This window comes from Eubalaena glacialis, chromosome 3 (assembly GCF_028564815.1).
Source record: "Eubalaena glacialis isolate mEubGla1 chromosome 3, mEubGla1.1.hap2.+ XY, whole genome shotgun sequence".
In the NCBI taxonomy this organism is placed as follows: domain Eukaryota; kingdom Metazoa; phylum Chordata; class Mammalia; order Artiodactyla; family Balaenidae; genus Eubalaena; species Eubalaena glacialis.
The window spans coordinates 33,226,385-33,248,394 of NC_083718.1; the positions used below are offsets into that span (position 1 = coordinate 33,226,385).

Below are 22,010 nucleotides of genomic sequence, written 5' to 3' on the forward strand. Positions count from 1 at the left end.
CCGGGTGTGCACCTGTCTTGGGAGACAGTCCGGGGGCTCCAGGTGCGAGCCAAGATGAGGTTTTATCTGTGTGTCTGAGGGTCCGTGGGTCCCGCCGGCTGGTGAGCGCTTTCTCGCCTCGTCCGCTTCTCTGGCTCCCTGTCCCTGGTCCACCGCCCCCTCTGTCCCTCCTCCAGGACCCTCCCCCGACACCTACCCCCACCCGTCCACCCAGGCTCTCGGTCCTTCCTCCTGTGGGTGTCACCCCGCCCTCCTCTGCAGGAGCCAACCGGCGCGCCGAGGGGCCGCTGCGCTCGGGCTGCACTAGAGCATAAAACTCGCTCGGCCGAGCCGCTGCGCTCCAGCTGCCGCTGGTCGCCGCACGCCGGCCGGGGCGCGTGGGCTCGGCTGGGGCTTCCAGGCCGGCGGGCGACACCGATGGCCGGGAGCGCGCCTCCAAGCAGGCTTAGAGACATCCGCTTTCCGCTTCCAGAAAAGTTTGGAGAGAGTGAATTTGGGGTGGATTTGGGAGTGGTGCCAGCTGCCCCAGCCTTCTTTCCCTTCCAGAGGCCTCACCGTGCACAGCCTCATCCATTCTTCCTTTCCTGACACCTTGCCTCCCTGACCCCTCCTTCCCTTCGCTCCTGGGTTCCCCCTCCCCTCTCTGGGATCAGCATCTTCTCCTTCCTTAGCTCATTCTCCATCGTCCTCTCTACCCCCATCTTCTTAACGATTTCCACCCAGTTTCAGCCTTTTCCCGGTCATCCCCAACCTTCTCCTTCTTTCCATCTTAAAACTTCCCCTCCCCACTCCATCTCCTTCAACCAACCTCTCCACTCACACTCACACTCTCCATCCATCCCTCTCCTTCCTCCCGTTCCCTCCCAGCAAACTTCCACCATGGATCCTGGGCCTCCTTGGATCACCAGCCCCACCCCTGGGAGCACCCTCTCTGTCCCCAATGCCACCACACCCTGGCTGGGCCGGGATGAGGAGCTGGCCAAGGTGGAGATCGGCGTCCTGGCCACTGTCCTGGTGCTGGCGACAGGGGGCAACCTGACTGTGCTGCTGACGGTGGGGCAGCCCGGCCGCAAGCGCTCCCGCATGCACCTGTTCGTGCTGCACCTGGCCCTGACAGACCTGGGCGTGGCGCTCTTCCAGGTGCTGCCCCAGCTGCTGTGGGACATCACCTACCGCTTCCAGGGCCCCGACCCCCTCTGCCGGGCCATCAAGTACCTGCAGGTGCTCAGCATGTTCGCCTCCACCTACATGCTGCTGGCCATGACGCTTGACCGCTACCTGGCCGTTTGTCACCCCCTGTGCAGCCTCCAGCAGCCCAGCCGGTCCACCTACCCTCTCATTGCAGCTCCTTGGCTGCTGGCTGCCATCCTCAGCCTCCCTCAAGTCTTCATTTTTTCTTTACGAGAGGTGATCCAGGGCTCTGGAGTGCTGGACTGCTGGGCAGACTTCCGCTTTCCTTGGGGGCCACGGGCCTACATCACCTGGACCACCCTGGCCATCTTCATCCTGCCTGTGGCCATGCTCACGGCCTGCTACAGCCTCATCTGCCATGAAATCTGTAAGAACCTAAAAGTCAAGACCGGGGCCTGGAAGGTAGAAGGAGGGGGTTGGAGGACTTGGAACCGGCCCTCACCTCCTTCTGCCCCAGCTGCAGCCACACGGGGGCTGCCATCCCGGGTCAGCAGCACCAGCACCATCTCACGGGCCAAGATCCGGACTGTGAAGATGACCTTCGTCATTGTGCTGGCCTACATCGCCTGCTGGGCGCCTTTCTTCAGCGTCCAGATGTGGTCTGTGTGGGACGAGAATGCCCCTGATGAAGGCAAGTGTGTGGTCTGGTGAGGGGTGGTGTGGGAGCATGAGGTGGAAAAATGCGGAGAGGAGAGCACAAGAGTATTAGGACAGGGTCACAATGGCTCACAAGGCCACATAGGTAACAAATGAGTGAAGCAGTTAGGAAAGATGGTGCCTGTCCCATGTAAAAAAGGACAGCTGCAGCTCCCATCCAGCCAAAAGATGCCATGTGAGTATCTTTTGTGTGAATTTCCATATTTTAAAATTTTGGTAACTAATGTAAACATTTAAAAATACTATTTGGCCCTAAAAAAATATGTAGTAGATTTGGCCGAGCAACTGGCAGTTTGCTAGATGTTTGAAAGGGATTTTCAAATGATTCCATCCAGGATGGCAATTTGTGGCCCATGAACTACGTCTCTCAGCACTCTTCCACCCTGCAACTGAACATGACATTGAACTCCTTTTCAACAGCCACTTTCAATGAATTAGCCTTGGTGCACATCCCTGAAATTTCAAGTTCAACACTTTTGTCTTGCTAATGAGAAAGCAGAGGCTCAGAGAGGAAACATGACTTGCCCAAGGCCACACAGCAAAGTGAAAAGTAGAACCCAAGCCTGGTGCCTCCTTGCTTTTTCCCTCAACTACATCCTCCTGCCCCCCGCGCCCCCATAACCCTGGCTCTGAAGGTGATGAGGAGAGGGCCCTTCCTCCTACGTGAGAAACAAAATGGGACTGTGTTCCGGTTGGCACATAGAAGGTCTTGTTATGGTCATTTTTTGGAGTGAGGTAGATGCAACCTCCTAAGTTTTAGACACTGCCAGATGGTCAGGGCACTTGGGGGTGAACTTGTCCTCAGAAAGGTAGACGCGGTGTCTGGGCACCCAAAATGTTGGAGAGAGGTATTCAAAGACATCTCTTCCTGCTCCCCTAAGAAGAGTGGGGGACAAGTCTGTGAAGAGGGGTGACTGTGTCCTCTGCAGTGCATCACATCTTATGCACAGCTCAGGGTATATAATGGGTGCAGCATGCGACTGCCCTAGGGAGGCCCTGTGCACAGTTTCCTCTGGAAGCTTCCCGAGGGTTCACTGGCCAGCAGATCCTGGCTACCACTTCCTACCAGCTCTTAGGGAGTGGTCCCCCTTCCCCGTGCTTTTGTTTCTAATCTCATTTTGCTCATCCTAGGACACACTTAAGCCAAACGCTTTGCTTTTCTGGAGAGATGAAGTAAGTGGAAGGCTGTTCATGATGTTAACACAACTCTGTGAGAGAAGTGTGACAGCAATACTGAACTCTCACAGTCCCATCATACCCCTTCTTAACCACCTTTCACACACCAGTCTGGACCAGAGACTATTTATAAATTACCCTTAAAGCAATGAGTGTATTAATCCTAACCACCTGTAGGGACCTCCCTGTTCTAGTCAAGCACAGAATAGAAGGAAGGCGGGCTTTCTAGTGCCAAGCACATTCAGGCCTTGTGCTACTTCGGGGTGACCTTCTTTACATCTGAGTAACCTGAGACTCAGAGAGGTGAAATAACTGGTCCGAAGTGCCACTGCTAGTAAGAGATGGAGCCAGGAATGGAATCAAGGGCTTCATGGGCCAAGCTTTAACCGTGGCGTGGCTTTATTCCCAACAATCACAGCTGAGCTGATGGCACCAGGGGTGAGAAGGCCATTCACCCCTTTATCAAGGAACCTACAGGAAGATGGGGATCCTGCCATTCAGCCAGTGCAGGCTTTCCTGCTCGCCTGCTGTACTCACTGTCATCATCAGCCTGTCCCAGAGACCCATGTATACAGTGACTTACCACTTACCAAGAGCCTCACTGAGTATGAAGTACAGGAACTAAGTATCCCTCAGAAAATGTGCTCCCTCAGAAAACTGGAAGCCCTCTGGGACCTTTGAGTCGGGCTGACATTCATTACTTTAGACTTACTTTCCAGTACACCCAGTTTCCCTCCACAGCAAACTAGCCTCCTGGCCGCCTGTCCCTGAGTCTTTGGTGAGAAGCTGTCTGTATCCTTGCCCTTGGCCCTGCCCCCGACGGTCAGCTGAGCTTCCGTCAGAATGCAGTGCAGCGGCTGGCCAGGACTAGTAGTGGATCTGCCCTCAGGGGCTGAGAGGTGAAGCCTCTGCAGACTCCAATGCTCCGGGCCCATCTCCAGCCCCTGCACTGGGCCTGGCTGAGACAGGGCTAAATCAAACAGATGCTTCCCAAATGAAGAAACTTCTGGAACCCCTAAGTCTCTGGCCTAGTCTAGGCACTACATATATATATGTCGATGGAGCAGACAGGATGAATACCACCCCTTAGCCAAAGCAACTTCCCAAGTCTTCTGCAGCCCCTGGGTATTAAGTTAACTGGGGAGCAGGCCAGAACCCAGACAAGCCTGAAGGAGGCTGTGCTTGTTGCTGAAGATGGTCCCTCCTCCACTTACAGATGCTCCCTCCTTGCCCTCACTTCTGTGCCCTAGACCTGCCCACCCAGGCCCAGGTGCCTTCAGCTTCCTAACTCTATGATTCAAGCCTTCTCTGAAACATTCTGACCCTGTATCTTCCCTTCTCTTGGGCTATGAGTACCGCACTGGAGAGCGTACCCTCGGGAGAGGCGCATGAGGAATCTGTGTATTGGAAGATTTCATGGTGCTTTACAGAGCAGTCACTTGAGCTTTGCCTTTGAGTTTGTTGGTTGAAATGGTGGCAGGGTGCAGGATGGCTGCTTCGAAGAGGGAAGACCTAGGTTCAAGTCTATGCCATAACCCTTAAGGTTCCTTCCAGCTCTGACGTTGTATTTGGTGATTCCACCGCTAAGGTTCCTTCCAGCGTAAGCGTTGTGCTCAGTGATTCTACAGCCTCCACTGAAGAGCAGGGTAACTCAGTATGCAACCCACGCCATAACTGTAGCCATGGTGCATCTAGCGGGAGGACAGGGCCCATCCCAGCAGCTTTCCTGTTGTCATGAGAAGTTTCATTTCATTTTCAGAAAGAGTATTGTATCTGGAAGAAATCTTATCAGAGTCTTTGACCTCTCACATTTTGACTGCCCAAGAGAGAAATTAGCTCCCCCACCCCCCAAGGATTGTGCATTCTTTGGATGTAATTTCTGATGACAGAGAACAAGTACTGGTCTGGAACGGGATGCCTGGATGCCCTGTACCTAGAAGGTGCACAGTTGGAGATGACATCATGGGACCTGTAGGGCTGTCAGGCTCCACTGATCGCCCTACCACATCCCTATCACTGACCTGGCACAGTCGATACTCACATGCAAAATGACTGAATGACAGAATGACTGGGACTGACCCCTAGGGGTCAAGGAGGACAGAATTCGGAAGGCAATGTGCACCCGTATCTATGACATAAGTGGGGACGGAGGTGTGCCTGAACCTGGCTAGAATCATGGTTATTTTTCCTGCATGTTTTATAGGAGTTGCTTCATCCTAGCTCTACATCCATTAGGGGATTGAAGATCGAGGTTTTGGAACAAAGACAGTGTCTCCTATTTGGGCCTGTCCTGTCCCAGACTATGTTTGCACCTCTAAAAGTCAACTCAGAGCAAGCCTCGGATCCTGTCGTCACCCTGTAGTACAAAACGAACAAATAAATCAGTGAGGCAAGACTCTGGAGTCAGGAGTCCCAGGTTCATGCCCCAGCTGTGTTCCTTTCTAATTATAGAACCCCACATGAGTCCCAGGTCCTCTCTGGGATTCAATTTCCTTCTCCATTCAGTAGGGACCGGGACTCTCTCCCAGGTCCCTTCAGGCTCTGAAATTCTTGCGCTTCTCTCTCGGCAGATTCAACCAATGTGTCTTTCACCATCTCCATGCTTTTGGGCAACCTCAGCAGCTGCTGCAACCCCTGGATCTACATGGGCTTCAACGGCCACCTGTGGCCGCGTTCCCTCTGCCGTCTGGCCTGCTGCGGGGGGCCGGGGCCCAGGATGTGCAGGCAGCTCTCCAGCGGCAGCCCATCCAGCCGCCGTGCCATGCTGCTGACCCGCTCCAGTGTCCTGCCCACCCTCAGCCTCAGCCCCAGACTCAGCCAGAGGCCGGGGCCCGAAGACCCACTGAAGGGTGAAGAGCAGGTGGACAGGGACACCATCACCGAGACCAGCATCTTTTAGAGAACGCTCCCTGGAGTGTGGCAGAGGGCCTCTACCCATCTCAGCACTGGGTGTAAGTGCTGGGAGCACAGGGCTGGAGTTAGGGGAGCCCAGTTTGAGGCAGGGCGAGGAGGCCAGAATGGCTCTCCTACTCTTGGTTACACAGCTGCCGTCATTTGCTCCCTACCTCACATGCTGGGAGTCAGGGAGAAGCAGACTGTCTGCTTCCCTGATCCTGCCATATTCACAGGGTGTCTGGGAACCACACGTGTGGTAGATGTGGTGCCCCAGATCTGACAGGCCTAGGGCTGTCCTGTCTGGGGGTCCACAGGCAGCAGGGACTCAGAGGCTGGTCTCCTATCTTGTTTGTCCCATCCTAACCTGATTAGTGCATCCCAGTTCAACCAGGAGAGGGAAGGAGTGAAAACCTGCGAGAAGGACCCTGTTTGCATCCTGAGTTTTTGTTTTTTGGGTTTTTTTTTTTTTGGCAGAGAGAGGATTGTTTAATGAAGAAAGTGAATAGGTGTGAGGGCTTCGCCTGCTATGCCCACCTGTCTACCGAAGGGAAATGCAGGGTTAGCACAGCACCTGGTAACTGGTAAAAACTCTGCAAACGCTACTTCTCTTCTCCCCATGCACCTCGTTTAGAGTTAGGGTGGGTGACGGGGCAAAGTATTGCATATTCTCAGTGGAATGACCAATGGGGGGTGAGCGTGAGAAGAAAGAGTGAGGAAAGGAGGAGATGAAAATGGTCACAATAAAATTCTGAGTGGGAGGAAGCCTCGGAGGCAGCAGGGATTGGTCGCTCTCCCTCCTCCCCTCAAGGGGTCCACATGGCTCCTGCCTCTTGGGGATGCACAGAGGAGACATCCTTTGAGAAAGTGTGACTCAGTCATGGCTCTGGATTTGTTTGAGGCTCTTCAAAGCTTCCACACGAATCACATGCTTGCCGTGATCAAATCAGGAGCCCAGGACTGGAAACTCAGCTCTGCCGTGGGGTATTTGTGTGACCTTGGGCAAGTCACCTCCCTCTCTGGGCCTGAGCTCCTCACCTGTAGAACAGAGATGATCTCTAAGGTGTTTCCCAGATTGAAACTTTCATGACTTTGCAAGACTGGAGAAGCGTTCTCTAAGGACGTTCTAACCAATAGGCTCTGGAAGAATTGTTGTATTTTCATGACAATGACATTTATGCCCTTTGACTCAATTCTGGTGACTTTGGTTCCTGCCTTGGCCGTACTGTCCGCTTTTGCCCTCAGTTCTGTGATGCTGATGCCAAGAGAGCCTGGCAGGTAGAATCTGGGGCTTTGTCCTGCTCCTCATTATCCCCAGTGGGATTTATACCATGGGATAACCTCCCCACTATGATTCTGGTTCTAATCAAAGCGATGGTCTTGATGGTGGAAAGACCATCAGCTGAAGTCAGGAGAACTGGGTCCTGGTTCTACCACCATGCCACCACCAATGGCCTTGCTTTCTTCATTATGAGGGTCAAATAGGACTGTGTGTGTGTAGGTGGTTTGTAAACTCTTGAACTATACTAAACACATGAATGAACCCCTACTAATGTAGGGATTGCTGATCTAATTAAGAGCTCCTGAGAGCGCTCTAGGGAGCAGTCACTCTCTGCCCTCCACTCCTAGGGAAGTTTTGAGGAGTGACTGTGGCTTTGGGGATACACTCCTTTAAGAGGCACTTACCTCTGAGAAGTCTCATTAGGCTTCCTTAAAAGAAAAGAACCTAAGCTGAGTGTTGTGAGTGAACAAAGCACCCCAGCCCTTCAATACTAGAGAAGTGGAGAGCGGGACACAGACCCTAATGAGACCAAGGCTCAAGGTGGATGTGGGAACCCACTGTCTCTCTTCACTGCACCCTGTTGCTAATGTCAGTCCCTGACATCCAACCACTTCTTCCCTGTCCATCTGTCCTGATGGAGCTGGGCTGAGGAGCCTCCCATGCCAGCGTGAGCTGTTGAAGTTGCTCCTTCCTCTGCTTCCACTTCAGACCACAGTTCCTGACCCTGGTGCCCATAGTAGGTACTAAGTAAATCTTTGCTCATCACGATGACTGGGAGGTACAAGGGATACTGGCCTTGTACCCCCAAACCTGGGTTTGAGTCCTGATCTCACCTCTTTTCTACCTGTTTGAACTTGGGCAAGTTATCCAATCTGTCTGAGCAACAGGCACCTCATTTGTTAAATAGAAATAACAATGCCCGCCTTGTTGGGAGGGCACAGATGTGAGGCTGTAGACTATACAACACTCTACTGACGTTAGAGAAGATAGTGGCCTGGCTCGGGATTGCATCCAGTGGGTGACTTCCAGGGCACTGGGCCCAGGGGACTCTGTAGTAGGGAGGCGAGAAGAGACCTGGAATCAAGATTGGCTAGAGCCCCTTCCATGCCTACTCTGTGCCTTCTATAGCAAAGAGTAGCACATAATCCCACTATTATATTTCCAGCTTTGCATCGCATGAGGGCAGATTTACTTGTGGTGGTGGTTTGGGGCCCTCCCTCTTCCTTCCAGGGAAAGGCTGCAATTGACCTTTTCCAGAAAGCTAGTGCTGTCCTATGATGAGGCCAATGGGGAACAGCTGGACACTGGGCTGGGTGCTTCAGGAGCCTATTCCAGGAGGCTCCTGAAGGAAATGACAGGATCCTGTCTGGATCTATGAATGATGGCTTTTGCAGTCCCTGTAGGAAGCTCTCACAGGCATTCAGAGCCAGCACCAGGGTCTTGGATAGGGTCCAGGGAGGTGGGCCCTGTGGGAAGCAAGAAGGAGGTCCCGTACTCTCTGGGTCAATCTCGTTTCTGGCAGCTCACCCCAGGAAAAACTGAGCGATACTGTCTCTGGGCTGAGCAATTTTGTAAAATGTTTATGCCGTCCTGTGGACTCTGTGAAATACAGTACTTCAGTCCCGTGGAACCCATGTGGGAGCAGGGGGGTGGGCAGGGCAGAAGATGGCAGGAGGAGGTTAATTGCTTGACTGTGGGCATTTCTCAGAATGGCTTTTTATGTTGTTTGGTATAGGCCAGTAATTTTGCAGATGACTCTGTGTTTTGTATGTAAATAGGTATTTTATCTATCGAGGGGCTATAGCCTCAGCCTAGGCCACAGCAACTTACTCCTGGGTCCAGAACCCAGACATGTGGTTGAAATTGACCAATACAACTACTTAATAACCAGGAGATTTCTGGGCATCTTTGTTTCCTATGGGCAATGACAATGGGGTATGTAAGCTAAAATAAAATTGTGATCTCCTTGAACAGGGAAGGGCCAAGGGGAAGGTTGAGGGGCGGGGAGCCACCTTCTTGGTACCCCTACATTCACTTAAGAGGGAAAAGGAGACAAGAGTGACCTGGGATTTGCCCTGGGGCCACATGGTGGCAGTGTGGAGCTGAAAGTGTGTCTGAAGCAGTAATGACCCACAGGGACCTACTGGGAAAGTCACAGGGGTCTTCCAGTTCTTATGCCATACTAACTTTCCCTCAAGTTCTAGAGTCTTGATCGCTCATTTGCCCAGCTCTGTTGAGATACTTGGACGTGCAATTCTTTTCGTCTAAGTTCATGGAGGATGTATTTGGCAAGGAAGGGCAAAGAACAAGTGGTTTCTTCTGCAGGGTAAGGGCCTGAGTATGGAAATTCCTTCCTGAAAGGGTGAGTGTATGAGGGAGGTAGGGGACCTCAATGATGAAATTATAATGTGTTTAGTTTAGAGGCCAGGGGCTTGGGTAAGAAGGCCTCTTGAGGCCCCTCTGGACCAGGAAGACTGTCCTGATCTGAGAGCAAATATCCCACTGATATTGAGCATAAAATACCTCCTCACCCTGTGGGTCTTGCTGGCCAATAAGTTAGTGTCCCTCATGGAATTCTGCTTCAGTTCTATGGTAAGCATTGGGTGCTTGCTCCTTTAGAATAAAAATTCATGGAAGACAGGTCACATTTACTCTAGTCTACTGTGTATTCCCAGTTCATCATTGGCATGTAATCAACTTTCTGCTGGTTGCCAGTAGCAAATCAGTTTATCGGTACCTAGGTATAAGATAGTTTTGGAGAGATTTTATCCAGTCCTTATCCACAGAGGAGCCCAGAGTGGGGCAGCATGATTCTTCCCTGGAGGTTCTGATGACATACAACATGGGAGAGAGTGACTTCATTGTACCAGAAGCTGTGCTCCTCAAATGGTGATTACTCGTACAGGCAACCATTTATACAGATTTAGGCAGCTAACCCTTTAAGCTCACAGAGGTATCACAAACAAAAGGCCATTTTATTTCTAGTAACATGGCTAGCAATGAGGATCAGGTCATATTGTTAGCTGGCCCCAGTCATCAGCTTATTGGCCCAAGCTCTTTAGGATGTGAAATCAGTCCTCCTCTTCACTTATCAGGTCATCTAAGTCATCTGCACCATTGATGGTCAGTCAAACCTCTGTAAGTCACTTGGAGTCACACTTTCAACTCTATTCTTAAACAGCAGTTGCCAAGAATGCCTTCCCCTTATAAGCAACTGGGGTGAGTGCTAATGTTAACCTCTATGATATACTTATCTGCCGTGAAAGTCATACTTTTGAAACCAATCATAGCAGAAGTTCACTATTGACCTTAATCAGGTGGTCAGTGGCATTCTTGTCTCTGTTTTCTCTGACATCAACATCCTGCTCCCAAGTATCATCACTGCTTCTGAGTTCAGTTCAGGTCAGTCCCTGGAGAATTTATTGAGTCCCTCCATTGCGTCAGGCCTGCTCCCTTTCCTTCTGCCTCTTCTCCCATCCATCAATTGTCCATCCTTCTTCCTAAACTGAGGTGAGAAACCACCTCTCTCTGAGATGTTTCTTTCTGATTAGGCCCACCTGATCTTAACATTCTTATACCCAATCTACTTAAACATTGATGAGCTCTGGTTTCATTGCTCTGTGTTAATTCTCCCTTGTCACATGTTGTTTTGTACATGTTCTTGCCTGTCCCCACAACTAGGTCATACATGCCTTGACCCCATCCACATGCTCAAGTCTTATTTTTGTGTTTGATCCTTCTAACTCCCAGGGCCTATCCAGAATTCTGCAGAAAGCAGGTGCTCTGTCCATGCTACTGCAGTTGTCCCCTCTCCTGGTGTGGGAACTGTCTCAGCAGTATCTCTGCCCAGTCTCTCTTGGGTGTGTTGTTGCTGAATCTCTTCAGCACACTCTTGAATTCTCTTTTTTTTTTTTTTTTTTCTTTTTAAAAGAGATCAATAAAATGTAGGATTTTATTTCTGTTTGCAAAGATGGTGTCATTGTTGTTGACTTTGGTAGTGGTTAGTCTTCATTCTGCCTCTCTAATCAGTAGAATCTCTTTTTCCCCATTAAGAAAAGCTTCAACAAAACTGATAAACCTTTAGCCAGACTCGTCAAGAAAAAAGAGAGAGAAGACCCAAATAAATAAAATCAGAGATGAAAAAAGAAGTTATAAACGACACCACAGCAATATAAAGGATCAAAAGAGATTACTACAATTATATGCTAATAAAATGGACAACCTAGAAGAAATGGACAAATTCCTAGAGATGTATACTCTCCCATGACTGAATCAAGAAGAAATAGAAAATATGAACAGACCAATCACCAGTAATGAAATTGAATCAGTAATTTAAAAAATTCCTAACAAACAAAAGTCCAGGACCAGACATCTTCACAGGTGAATTCTACTAAACATTTAGAGAAGAATTAATGCTTATCCTTCTCAAATTATTTGCAAGAAAGGAATGCTTCCAAACTCATGCTACAAGGCCAGCCGCACTCTGATACCAAAACCAGACAAAGATATCACAAAAAAAGTAAATTACAGGCCAATATCACCAATGGACATAGATGAAAAACTCCTCAATAAAAGGCTAGCAAACCTAATCTAACAATACATTAGAAAGATCACACATCATGGTCAAGTGAAATTTATTTCAGGGATGCAAGGATTTTTCAATATCCACAAATCAATCAATGTGATACACCACATTAATGAATTGAAGAATAAAAGTCATTTGATCATCTCAATAGATATAGAAAAGGCTTTTGACAAAATTTAACATTCCTTTATGACAAAAATTCTCAACAAAGTGGTTATAGAAGGAACATATCTCAACATAATAAAGACCATATATGACAAGCCCACAGCTAACATCATGCTCAATGCTGAAAAGCTGAAAGCATTTCCTCTAAGATCAGAAACAAGACAAGGATGCCCACTCTCACCACTTCTAACCAACATAGTATTGGAAGTCCTAGCCACAGCAATTAGACCAGAAAAAGAAACAAAAGGAATCCAAATTGGAAAGGAAGAAGTAAAACTGTCACTGTTTGCAGATGACATGATACTACACATGGAAAATCTTAAAGATGCCACCAAAAAACTACTAGAGCTCATCAATGAATTTGGAAAAGTTGCAGGATACAAAATTAGTATGCAGAAATTGGTTGCATTTCTATACACTAACAACAAACTATCAGAAAGAAAAATTAAGAAAATAATCCCATTTACAATTGCATCAAAAATAATAAAATATCTAGAAATAAATATAACTACGGAAGTAAAAGACCTGTACTTGGAAAACTATAAGACACTAATGAAAGAAATTGAAGATGGCACAAACAGATGGAAAAATATACTGTGCTCATGGATTGAAAGAAATAATATTGTTAGGGACTTCCCTGGGGGCGCAGTGTTAAGAATCTGCCTGCCAATAAAGGGGACACGGGTTCAAGCCCTGGTCCGGGAAGACCCCACATGCCACGGAGCAACTAAGCCTGTGTGCCACAACTACTGAAGCCCGTGTGCCTAGAGCCCATGCTCCGCAACAAGAGAGGCCACCGCAGTGAGAAGCCTGCGCACTGCAACGAAGAGTAACCCCTGCTCGCTGCAACTAGAGAAAGCCCGCATGCAGTAACAAAGACCCCAACGCAGCCAAAAATTAAATAAATAAATTTATTAAAAAAAAAAAAAGAAAGAATATTGTTAAAATGACCATACTACCCAAGGCAATCTACAGACTCAGTGCCATCTCTATCAAAATACCAATGGCATTTTTCACAGAGCTAGAACAAATAATTCTAAAATTTGTATGGAAACATAAAAGACCCTGAATAGTCAAAACAATCTTGAGAAAGAAGAACAAACCTGGAAGTATCACACTCCCTGATTTCAAACTATAATACAAAGCTACAGTAATCAAAACAGTGTGGTACTGCCACAAAAGCAGACACATAGATCAATGGAACAGAATAGAACAGCGGTACCCAACCCTTTTGGCACCAGGGACCAGTTTCATGGAAGACAATTTTTCCATGGACAGGGGTGGGAGGATGGTTCAGGCAGTAATGCGAGCAATGGGGGCAATGTTTGAGGCAGTAATGTGAGCAATGGTTCAGACGGTAATGCAAGTGATGATTCAGGTGGTAATGAGAGCAATGGGGAGCAAGCAGCAGGTGAAGCTTCCTCGCTCACCAGCTGCTCACCTCCTGCTGTGTGGCCCGGTTCCTAACAGGCCACAGACCGGTACCAGTCTGCCGTACCAGTCTGCGACCCGGGGGTTGGGGACCCCTGGAATAGAGAGTCCAGAAATGAACCCATACATATGAAGTGTGGGTTAACCTATGACAAAAAAGGCAAGAATATAAAATGGGGAAAGGAAAGCCTCTTCAATAAATGGTGTTGGGAAAACTGCACAGCTACATGCACAAGAATTACACTGGACTACTTTCTCACACCAGGCACAAAAATAAATTCAAAGTGGACTAAAGTCTTAAATGCAAGGCCTGAAACCATAAAACTTCTAGAAGAAAACGTAGGCAGTACACATTTTGACATTGGTCTTAGTAACATTTTTCTTGGATATGTCACCTCAGGCAAGGGGAAAAAAAGCAAAAATAAACAATTGGGACTACGTCAAACTAAAAAGTTTTTGTACCATGAAGGAAACTATCAATGAAAAGACTGTCTACTGGGACTTCCCTGGTGGCGCAGTGGTTAAGAATCCGCCTGCCAATGCAGGAGACACAGGTTCGAACCCTGGTCTGGGACGATCCCATATGCCACGGAGCAACTAAGCCTGTGTGCCACAACTACTGAGCCTGGGCTCTAGAGCCCGCGAGCCACAACTACTGAGCCAGCGTGCTGCAACTACTGAAGCCCGTGCGCCTCGAGCCCGTGCTCTGCAACAAGTGAAGACACCGCAATGAGAAGCCCGCGCACTGCAACAAAGAGTAGCCCCCGCTCACCACAGCTAGAGAAAGCCCATGCGCGGCAACAAAGACCCAACGCAGCCAAAAATTAAATAAATTAATAAATAAATAAATTTATTAAAAAAAAAGACTGTCTACTGAATGGGAGAAGAAATTTGCAAATGATATATCCAATAAGGGAGATATATGGATATCTCCCTTACTGGATATCTCCCTTACTGGATATATCATTTACAATATATATACACGTATATACGTATACATGTATATATGTATATATATAGCCACTTCTTCTTTATTCATCTATTGATGGGCTCTTAAGTTGCTTTCATATCTTGGCTACTGCAAATAATGTTGCCATGAACATAGGAGTGCGTATATCTTTTTCTGCCATAAAAAGAATGAAATCTTGCAGTTTGCAACAACATGGATGGACCTAGAGGGTATTCTGTTAAGTGAAGTAAGTCAGACAAATAAAGGCAAATACTGTATGATTTCACTTATACGTGGAATCTAAAAAACAAAACAAATGAACCAACATAACAAAACATAAACAGAGTAATAGATACAGAGAACAAACACATCGTTGCCAGAGGAGAAGGGGTGAGGCAAGGGGAGAAATAAGTGAGGGAGATTGAGATACAAACTTCCAGTTGCAAAATAAATGAGTTGCAGGTGTGAAATGTACAGTGTGGGGAATAATACATAATATCTTTGTATGGTGACAGAGGGTGATTAGACTGGGTGATCATTTTGAAAGTATAGAAATATCAAATCACTATGTTGTGTAACAGGAACTAACATAGTGCATAGGTCAATTATACTACAAAAACAAACAAACAAACTCATAGAAAAAGAGATCAGATTTGTGGTATCAGAGGTGGGAATTGTGGGAGGGGAATTGGATAAAGGCAGTCAAAAGGTACAGACTTTCAGTTACAAGATAGTAAGTACTAGGGATGCAATGTACTACGTGATAAATCTATCACACACTGCTGTATGTTCTATGTGAAAGTTGTTAAGAGAGTAAAGAGTTCACAAGGAAAAACATTTTTTTCTATTTCTTTAATTTTGTATCTATATAAGACGATGGATGCGCCCTGAACTTATCGTGGTAATCATTTCATGACGTATGTAAGTCAAATCATTGTGCTGTACACCTTAAACTTATACAGTGCTGTATGTCAATTATATCTCAGTAAAACTGGAAGAATAAAAAGAAGAAAAGCTTTCTAAGGAGATGTCCTGGTCCCTACGGCTCCATAAAAAGTACCATAGACTGGGTGGCTTATAAACAACAGATATTTATTTTTCATAGTTTTAGAGGGTGCCAGCATGGTTGGTGAGTGTCCTCTTCTGGGTTGCAGACTTCTCATTGTATCCTCACATGATGGAAGGCACTGGGAGCTCTGTGGATTTCTAAGAGCACTAATCTCATTCAGGAGGTTGCCACCCTCATGATCGAATAACCTCCCAAAGGCCCCATCTCCCAATACCATTACCTTGGATTAGGATTTCAGCATATAACATTGGGGGGGGGACACAAATGTTCAAACAATAGTAGGAGAGGAACAACAGTGGTAGCTAAAAGGTGTAGGGACATGTGTCAAAAGTTTCCAGCCCCAGAAACTCAAAACCATCTCTTCAGGTCATCTTGGGGAAGAGGAACCTGGGAAGATGAAAGCTGCCCCTGCCCCTCCCCCCCACCCCCCTCAGTACCAGGGCTAGAAAGGTCATTTATAGCCAGCAGATGGCGCACAGTTAATGAATGGTCTCTAGACCTGAATGCCACTCATCTGGGGTTTGAATTTGGCTAGGAGTATTTCTAGGGTTTCCTTTTTTTTTTTTTTTAGCATTTTTATTGGCGTATAATTGCTTTACAATGGTGTGTTAGTTTCTGCTTTATAATAGGGTTTCCATTTTTGAGATGTTTGCTTAGTTATTGTGAGCAATTTTTTTTTCATTTCGTGTCTTAATTAGCTGTTGGGAAAAGTAAGTTGTATATTTATCTAGTCACTGCTAACTGCATTTTATTAATTTTAAAACATAGTTAATTCCCTAGCATATCGCAAACAATGACAAACTTCTCCTCTTCCATAGTTATAGCCTTATTTTTGTTAACTGTTTTACTGCACTGATTAGAATTTCTAGAGCAATGTTAGATAGTAAAGAAATGTTAGGCTTTTGGACATTCCTACTTTGTTCATGATTTAATAGGACTGCGTCTAGGACCTTACAGTTAAATATCATGCCATTAGCTGGTTTCAGATAAGCTGTTCTTAAGTTAAGAAAGTGTTCTTTTACTACTAATTGGTAGTAAAAGTAAAAACAACAACAACCACAAACCAAGAATGGATATTGATTTTTATTGGATTGAATTTGGAAAGCTTTTTTGGAATAACAGATTGTGATGCTAGTTGGCATTTACTACTCTCATCTTTCTTTCCTAAGAACAGCAGATTCAAAGGTTAAGTAATGGTGAGCTTTCCAAATGCACTATTTAAAGTTCTGAAGGCAGAGCAGGATTACTCAGCAAGATACAATACTGATAAAGGAACAGCATGCAAGGTTAAGCCAGAGGAAAAGAGGAACCTGTGGTTGCTGTTTTATTTAAAAATTTTAAGGAAGTTGTTTATTGCCAATAATTAAATAGCTCAGAGAGGCATTTAATCATAAGACTGTCAAACAGAACTCTACTACAGTTGATTAAAATCTTTAAAAATTTTTTTATGGAGAGAGACTTCATCACTTTCTCTACTGATATGCGCCAATGTTTTCATACTTAACCTGGAAGTTCTTCCTAATCTGAATATTCCGTGCTGACATACAGGCATACTTTTTCTCCTATTTCCTTGTCAAGAAAAACCCCCAAACACTAGTCTCCCTACAAAATAAGTGCAAGAATTCATAAGGAACTACACCCCATTAAAAAGCCTAGAATTCACACGGCCACTTGGGTATTCCACTGGCTCAAAGACACCAGGGTTCACAAAAGTCCAGAAACTGGGCTTGTGGCTTTTTGGTTTAACATTGATGTAATCTGTGGCTTCCTCTATGTTCTCATAGTCCAGGACAGAGTCATTTCTTTGTCCTCCAGGAGCTGAAAAGACCACTTGTGTGTAGTTCACATCCTTGGTGGCCTTAGGGGAAAAAAGCAAAGAAATTTGGTCAAGATCCCTACCATGTTTGGAGGAGGTACTCAACTCTCACTCAAAGAGGCTCGCCCTAGGCTGGATGGGAAAGAACCTGGGTCCCGGGTAGCTGTGTCTGAGACCAGGGCCAGGGCAATGAGGAAGATTGCTCCTTGTGCCTGTGGGAATGAATGGGTTTAAGGAAGAAAGACATGGAGACTTAATCCAAGTGAGGTCAGGACTCAGAGTGGACCTTGGTCAGTGACTGGGACATGGGGAGAAAGGGGTTTCCTGTTAGCACCTTCATTTTTATAGTTCACTCAGACCCACTTTGTTTGGATGCTCTGTGCTGATACGGGCCTGGGAATGAAAGCCCAACCACCCTCACCTAAGGATGATGTAATGCCTCCAGAAGCACCTCCTTCCTTGCTCCCATCTCTGGGGCCACGGTGACCCCAGACTGCATATGGAGGGCTGGGATCACTAGGAGTGTCCATTACCTGGTGGGTGGGAGGTGAGCCGTCCGAGCTGTCGGAGCTGTCTGAGGACGTGTCACTGTCATCTAGGGTGAAATAGAAACTGTTCTTCTTCTAAAGAAAGCCAAAGGGTGTAAAGAGAGGATAGATGCAATGGAAGGGAGAATGAGATGAAGACAGAGGCAGAGAGAGGAACTCAAAGAGGAGCGGGGAAGAGAGATACAGAGCCCCCCAAAGAGAAAAAAGGAATAGAACAGAGAAAGGGGGGAGCCTCCCAAAATAACCAGGAACATGTCCAAGAGTCCAGGCACTGCTGCTTTGTCCAGCTCCATCTAAAAGTAACACCAAGCCCACCAGGCTGGACTGTGCTTGGGGAGGGCTATCTGCTGGAAGGGGAGTAGGCGGGGCATGCTGAGCCGCTGCGGCCCAAGGCAAAGAGCTCTGGCCCCAGAAATCACAGGCACAGCTTCTCATCTAAACCTGTCACTAACTCCAGGAAGGTTACATTCCTTTTTGTGCCCTGGTCTTGTCCCCTGTAACACAGAGAGTTGGACGATGATCTCTGAGGTCCCTGCCAACCATGGAGTCTTTGATTCTGACCAGGCTTCAGGGAAGCATCAGGATCAGGGGTTGTGGCGAGGCCCATGCCTCTCCCCTTCCATTGAGACTGTGAGTTCATGCAAATGGCATCTTCTGATTCCCACATGCATTGAGGCCTTATCTTGGTGGCGAGGAAGCCTGACAACCAGATTTCTCCAACTGAAAAGATAAAATTTAGAAGGACAGAGCAAACTCAAATCAACCAAAAGATAAAGCAGTGGAAAGAGCAATCTCTGGTGAGTGACTCTCTTGCTGTGGAAGTGGCAGTTTCCACTGTGTGAATAGTGACCTGGTGGGTCTCCCAAGCTGAAAGAGAGAGAAAACGAGCACGTGATGTTCCTGTTGGTTCACTTGCCGGAGGGGGATATAGATGTGAACCATCACCAAGACTCAGATTTATTAAAGTGCCCAGATTCTATGGCTGGGGGCAGGCAGAGGCAGTTGAAATCTCGGCTCCACCACTAACGGGCAGGCAGAAGAAAAGATGCCATAGTATCACAAAGACAGGAGCAGAGACAGCCCCCAGTCCTCCGTGGCAGCCGTTCACACAGAACCAAAGCTAGAGAAGAACTTAGACCCACACAAACCCAACACAATCTGCCCCACTGGATAGGATGAACAACCTTCTGAAAATGGGAGCCTGGCTTGGCCTGTACTGGGGAGGGTGTGAGGAATCCTCGGGCTAGTGGTTTGGGCAGGACAGACTAGGGCTGCTGCAGGGAGGCTCCCCCGGAGTCCAGACAGAGCAGAATAAGCTTTGAGACAAGTTCTCCCCCCACCCCTGTACTCACGCAGGTAACGGGGCTCAGGCACAGGGGTGCTTCTCTCTGCCCGAGTCTCCTTCATCTCCTTGGCAGCAGGTGGGCGGTAGTGGGCAGGGCTGGGCCTGGGGACCTGGAGCCTGGCCTTTTTCAGTATCCGCTCATTCTCCTTGGCTAGAGGGGACAGGGCAAGAGTCAAAAGTGAAAGTTCACTAGGTCAGGCACATCCTATCTGTGAGCACAGCTCTCATTAGGGAAAATTGGTCAGAGGGATCTCTTCAAACCTCAGCATGCCTCTGCGCAGAACCCTGCAATGCCCCTCGCCTCACTTGGAGTAAAAGCCAAAGTCCCTCTGAGCCTCACTCCTCCTTCCTCTTCCTGCCGCACCTCAGCTCCAGCCACCCAGCCCCTTTGCTTCTGCTGTTATGAACAAACTCTCCTGGCTTATGGCCTTTGTAGGTGTGGCTCGCTTCCTCACTTCCCTCAGGTTTAGACTCAAGTGTCAGCATCTCAGGGATGCTGACCCCCATCCAATTCGTATCTCCTTGCCTTGCTTCATTTTTTTTCTCCCTAGCACTTACCATAACCTAACACACATTTTACTTGTTTGTTGTCTGTGTTACCCACGGAATGTAAGGTCCATAAGGGCAGGGATTTTTATTTTGTTCCCTGTTGTATTGAATGAATGAATGAATGAATGAATGAATGATTGACTAGAGTAGCTTAGACTTACACCATCTTGCCCAATCCCTTGTCTTAGCACAGCCAAAGCAGTTTATTTTATTTTCCTTAATTGTAATGTCTTCCCTGGACCGAGCTTCCTACTTTCCACTGCAAATCAGCTCAGGAATTTAAGCTAATCTCTTAGTCTAACCATACCATTCGCCCTTCTGTTGTAATTCAAGGCCATTTCTTCACATTAAGTCCCTTGGCAGGGATGAAGGAAGTTCACCAGGCTCAGGTTAAGTGCGCGCACCCTCACGAGCATCGCAGCAGCTTGTCTCTAGGCAGAAGCTTGTCTGGGTAGTGGGAGGACTCTGAGCCATCATTCCCAACCGCAGATAGGTTGGGCCAGAGTGGGGATTACTGGCTTAGGGGTTGGTGGAGTGAAGGGGCATCTGGCCAGGGATTCCTCAAGTAGGTTTTCAAGTGATATTCGGGGGCTCCAAAGGGGGCTCATCTTGCTGCAGGCTCGGGAGTGGTCCCTGAGGGGAACCAGGAGAGAAGAGGATGTTGAGCCAGTTACCCATGTGCCTGCTGAGCAGGTAATTGACGGCTGCGAGGAGGCAGGCCTGCAGTACCAGAGACACCACTGCGATCACTACTCCGTGCCAGACCTTCATTTCTCTGTTGGGAAACGAGGAAATCAGGTTAGGGGTTGCAGAGGTACCAAGACGGCTGCAAACCCATCCCTGCCCCGAGCCAGAGGCAGCCTGCGGGTGTTGCTGTGCGTCTTGGGTCTCTTCCCTCTCAAATGGGAAGGCTTTAGGGGCCAGGGAGGGTGATGTGCACACTTGGAAGCCAGCTACATCCATCAGCCTGATGGGAACCTGGGCTGGCTCTTCCCGGGCCACTCACTCTGTCAGCATGACGAGTTCCTCGCAGGGCTGTCGCAGGTCACGAGAGGGGCTTGGGCTCTCTCAGGGGCAGCAGGAAGAGACGTGGATGGAACCACTGGGGGTACCTCGTGTCCAGGCAGCACCAAGAGCGGGACTACCCTGGAGACCCACGGAGGCGAGGCAGTGGGTCAGGACTCCTGGGCAGTCTTGGCTGCTAGAGGGTCATTTGCTTTCCTCGCCCCAGATTCCAGTTTTTGAATCTACAAAGTAGGCAGTAACAATATTAGCACCTGCCAACCAGTGGGTACTCGCTCGCTGCCAGCCACAGGGTTGAGCCCCCGGCACACCCGCCATCCTACCTGATTCGCACAATCCCGTGACCTAGATGTCACTACCCTCCTTTTATAAGGAGAAATGTGAGGTCTAGAGGGCTGAGGGAGGAGTCTGAGGCCGTACAGCCAGGCCTGGATTTGAGCTCTACATCCAAGCCTACACCCCCAACCATTCATCTCTGCTCCCAGAGCCTTACCTGCTGCTGGAAGCACAAAGGGGTCCAACAGGAGCAAACACACTGGGGGAGATTCTGTGAAGAAGCCCAATGTCACACACACACACATGCACACACACTCACCCACACCCTCTGTGCCTTCGTTGGGCTTTAGGCCCAGGACTGTGGATGCTGTTCCACCCTCATGAGTATGTTTATTTTAAAAATTAGCATATCAATTCCATCAACATGGTGCTGAAAAGGGATAAATTAGGAGTTTGGGATTAACAGATATGAATTACTATATATAAAATAGATAAACAACAATGTCCTAGTGTATAGCACAGGGAACTGTATTCAACATCCTGTAATAAGCCATAATAGAAAAGAATATGAGAAAGAATATATATATATTCTGAATCACTTTGTTGTGCACCAGAAACTAACACAACACTGTAAATCAACTATACTTCAATTTTAAAAAATTTTTTATTGTCAAAAAAAAAAAATGGTGCTGAATATGGAGTTTACTGCAAGAAAAAGACAGGATGGTTTCAAAGCCTTTGAAATGATGTTTACTCAGCACAAGATGGGGCCGCAAGAAGGCCCACTGTCCTGCTGCAGATGGTAAACATTGAAAAGGCTTTTATTGCCAGTAAGGCTTATTTTCCCAGTCAGCATTTCCAAGTGATAAGGGCAGTGTGGAACGTCCTGACATTTTTGTTTCTGCGTGTGGTTCTCACACTGGGGCTATCCAAGATCAAACCTGGACCAAGTTGGGAGAGAGGGGAGGCAGGAACTGGGGAGGGAGGCTGTGGAGTTCGCCACCACTGCCTCTCCAGGGCTGGGTGTTGGCCAGCTGGAGGTTGCCAGGAGCTCTT

The 22,010-nt window shown here is 47.8% G+C and overlaps 2 protein-coding genes across 2 annotated transcripts; one reads left to right on the forward strand and one right to left on the reverse strand.

The window, feature by feature from the left end:
• Positions 1-879: 879 nt before the first annotated feature.
• Positions 880-5,923, forward strand: AVPR1B (arginine vasopressin receptor 1B). Its single transcript, XM_061185469.1, has 2 exons — positions 880-1,822; positions 5,595-5,923. The coding sequence occupies exons 1-2, from the start codon at positions 880-882 to the stop codon at positions 5,921-5,923; spliced, it is 1,272 nt and encodes a 423-aa protein (XP_061041452.1).
• An 11,107-nt stretch (positions 5,924-17,030) lies between these two features.
• RHEX (regulator of hemoglobinization and erythroid cell expansion) lies at positions 17,031-20,672 on the reverse strand. The gene is made up of 5 exons (XM_061183721.1): positions 20,662-20,672; positions 20,330-20,430; positions 19,114-19,257; positions 17,747-17,808; positions 17,031-17,255 (listed from the first exon to the last, which is right to left on the reverse strand). Exons 1-5 carry the CDS (start codon positions 20,670-20,672, stop codon positions 17,031-17,033), a joined length of 543 nt encoding a protein of 180 aa, XP_061039704.1.
• Positions 20,673-22,010: the final 1,338 nt, after the last annotated feature.

Bases quoted from the DNA above. Each gene is read 5' to 3' on its own strand.
- AVPR1B (XM_061185469.1), top strand. From the start codon at position 880: ATGGATCCTGGGCCTCCTTGGATCACCAGCCCCACCCCTGGGAGCACC. The intron at 1,823-5,594 runs GCAAGTGTGTGG...CTCTCTCGGCAG, and splicing joins CGAGAATGCCCCTGATGAAG to ATTCAACCAATGTGTCTTTC.
- RHEX (XM_061183721.1), bottom strand. The intron at 17,809-19,113 runs GTGAGTACAGGG...ATTTCACCCTAG, and splicing joins GCCTGAGCCCCGTTACCTGC to ATGACAGTGACACGTCCTCA. The intron at 17,256-17,746 runs GTAATGGACACT...TTTTCCCCTAAG, and splicing joins GCTCACCTCCCACCCACCAG to GCCACCAAGGATGTGAACTA.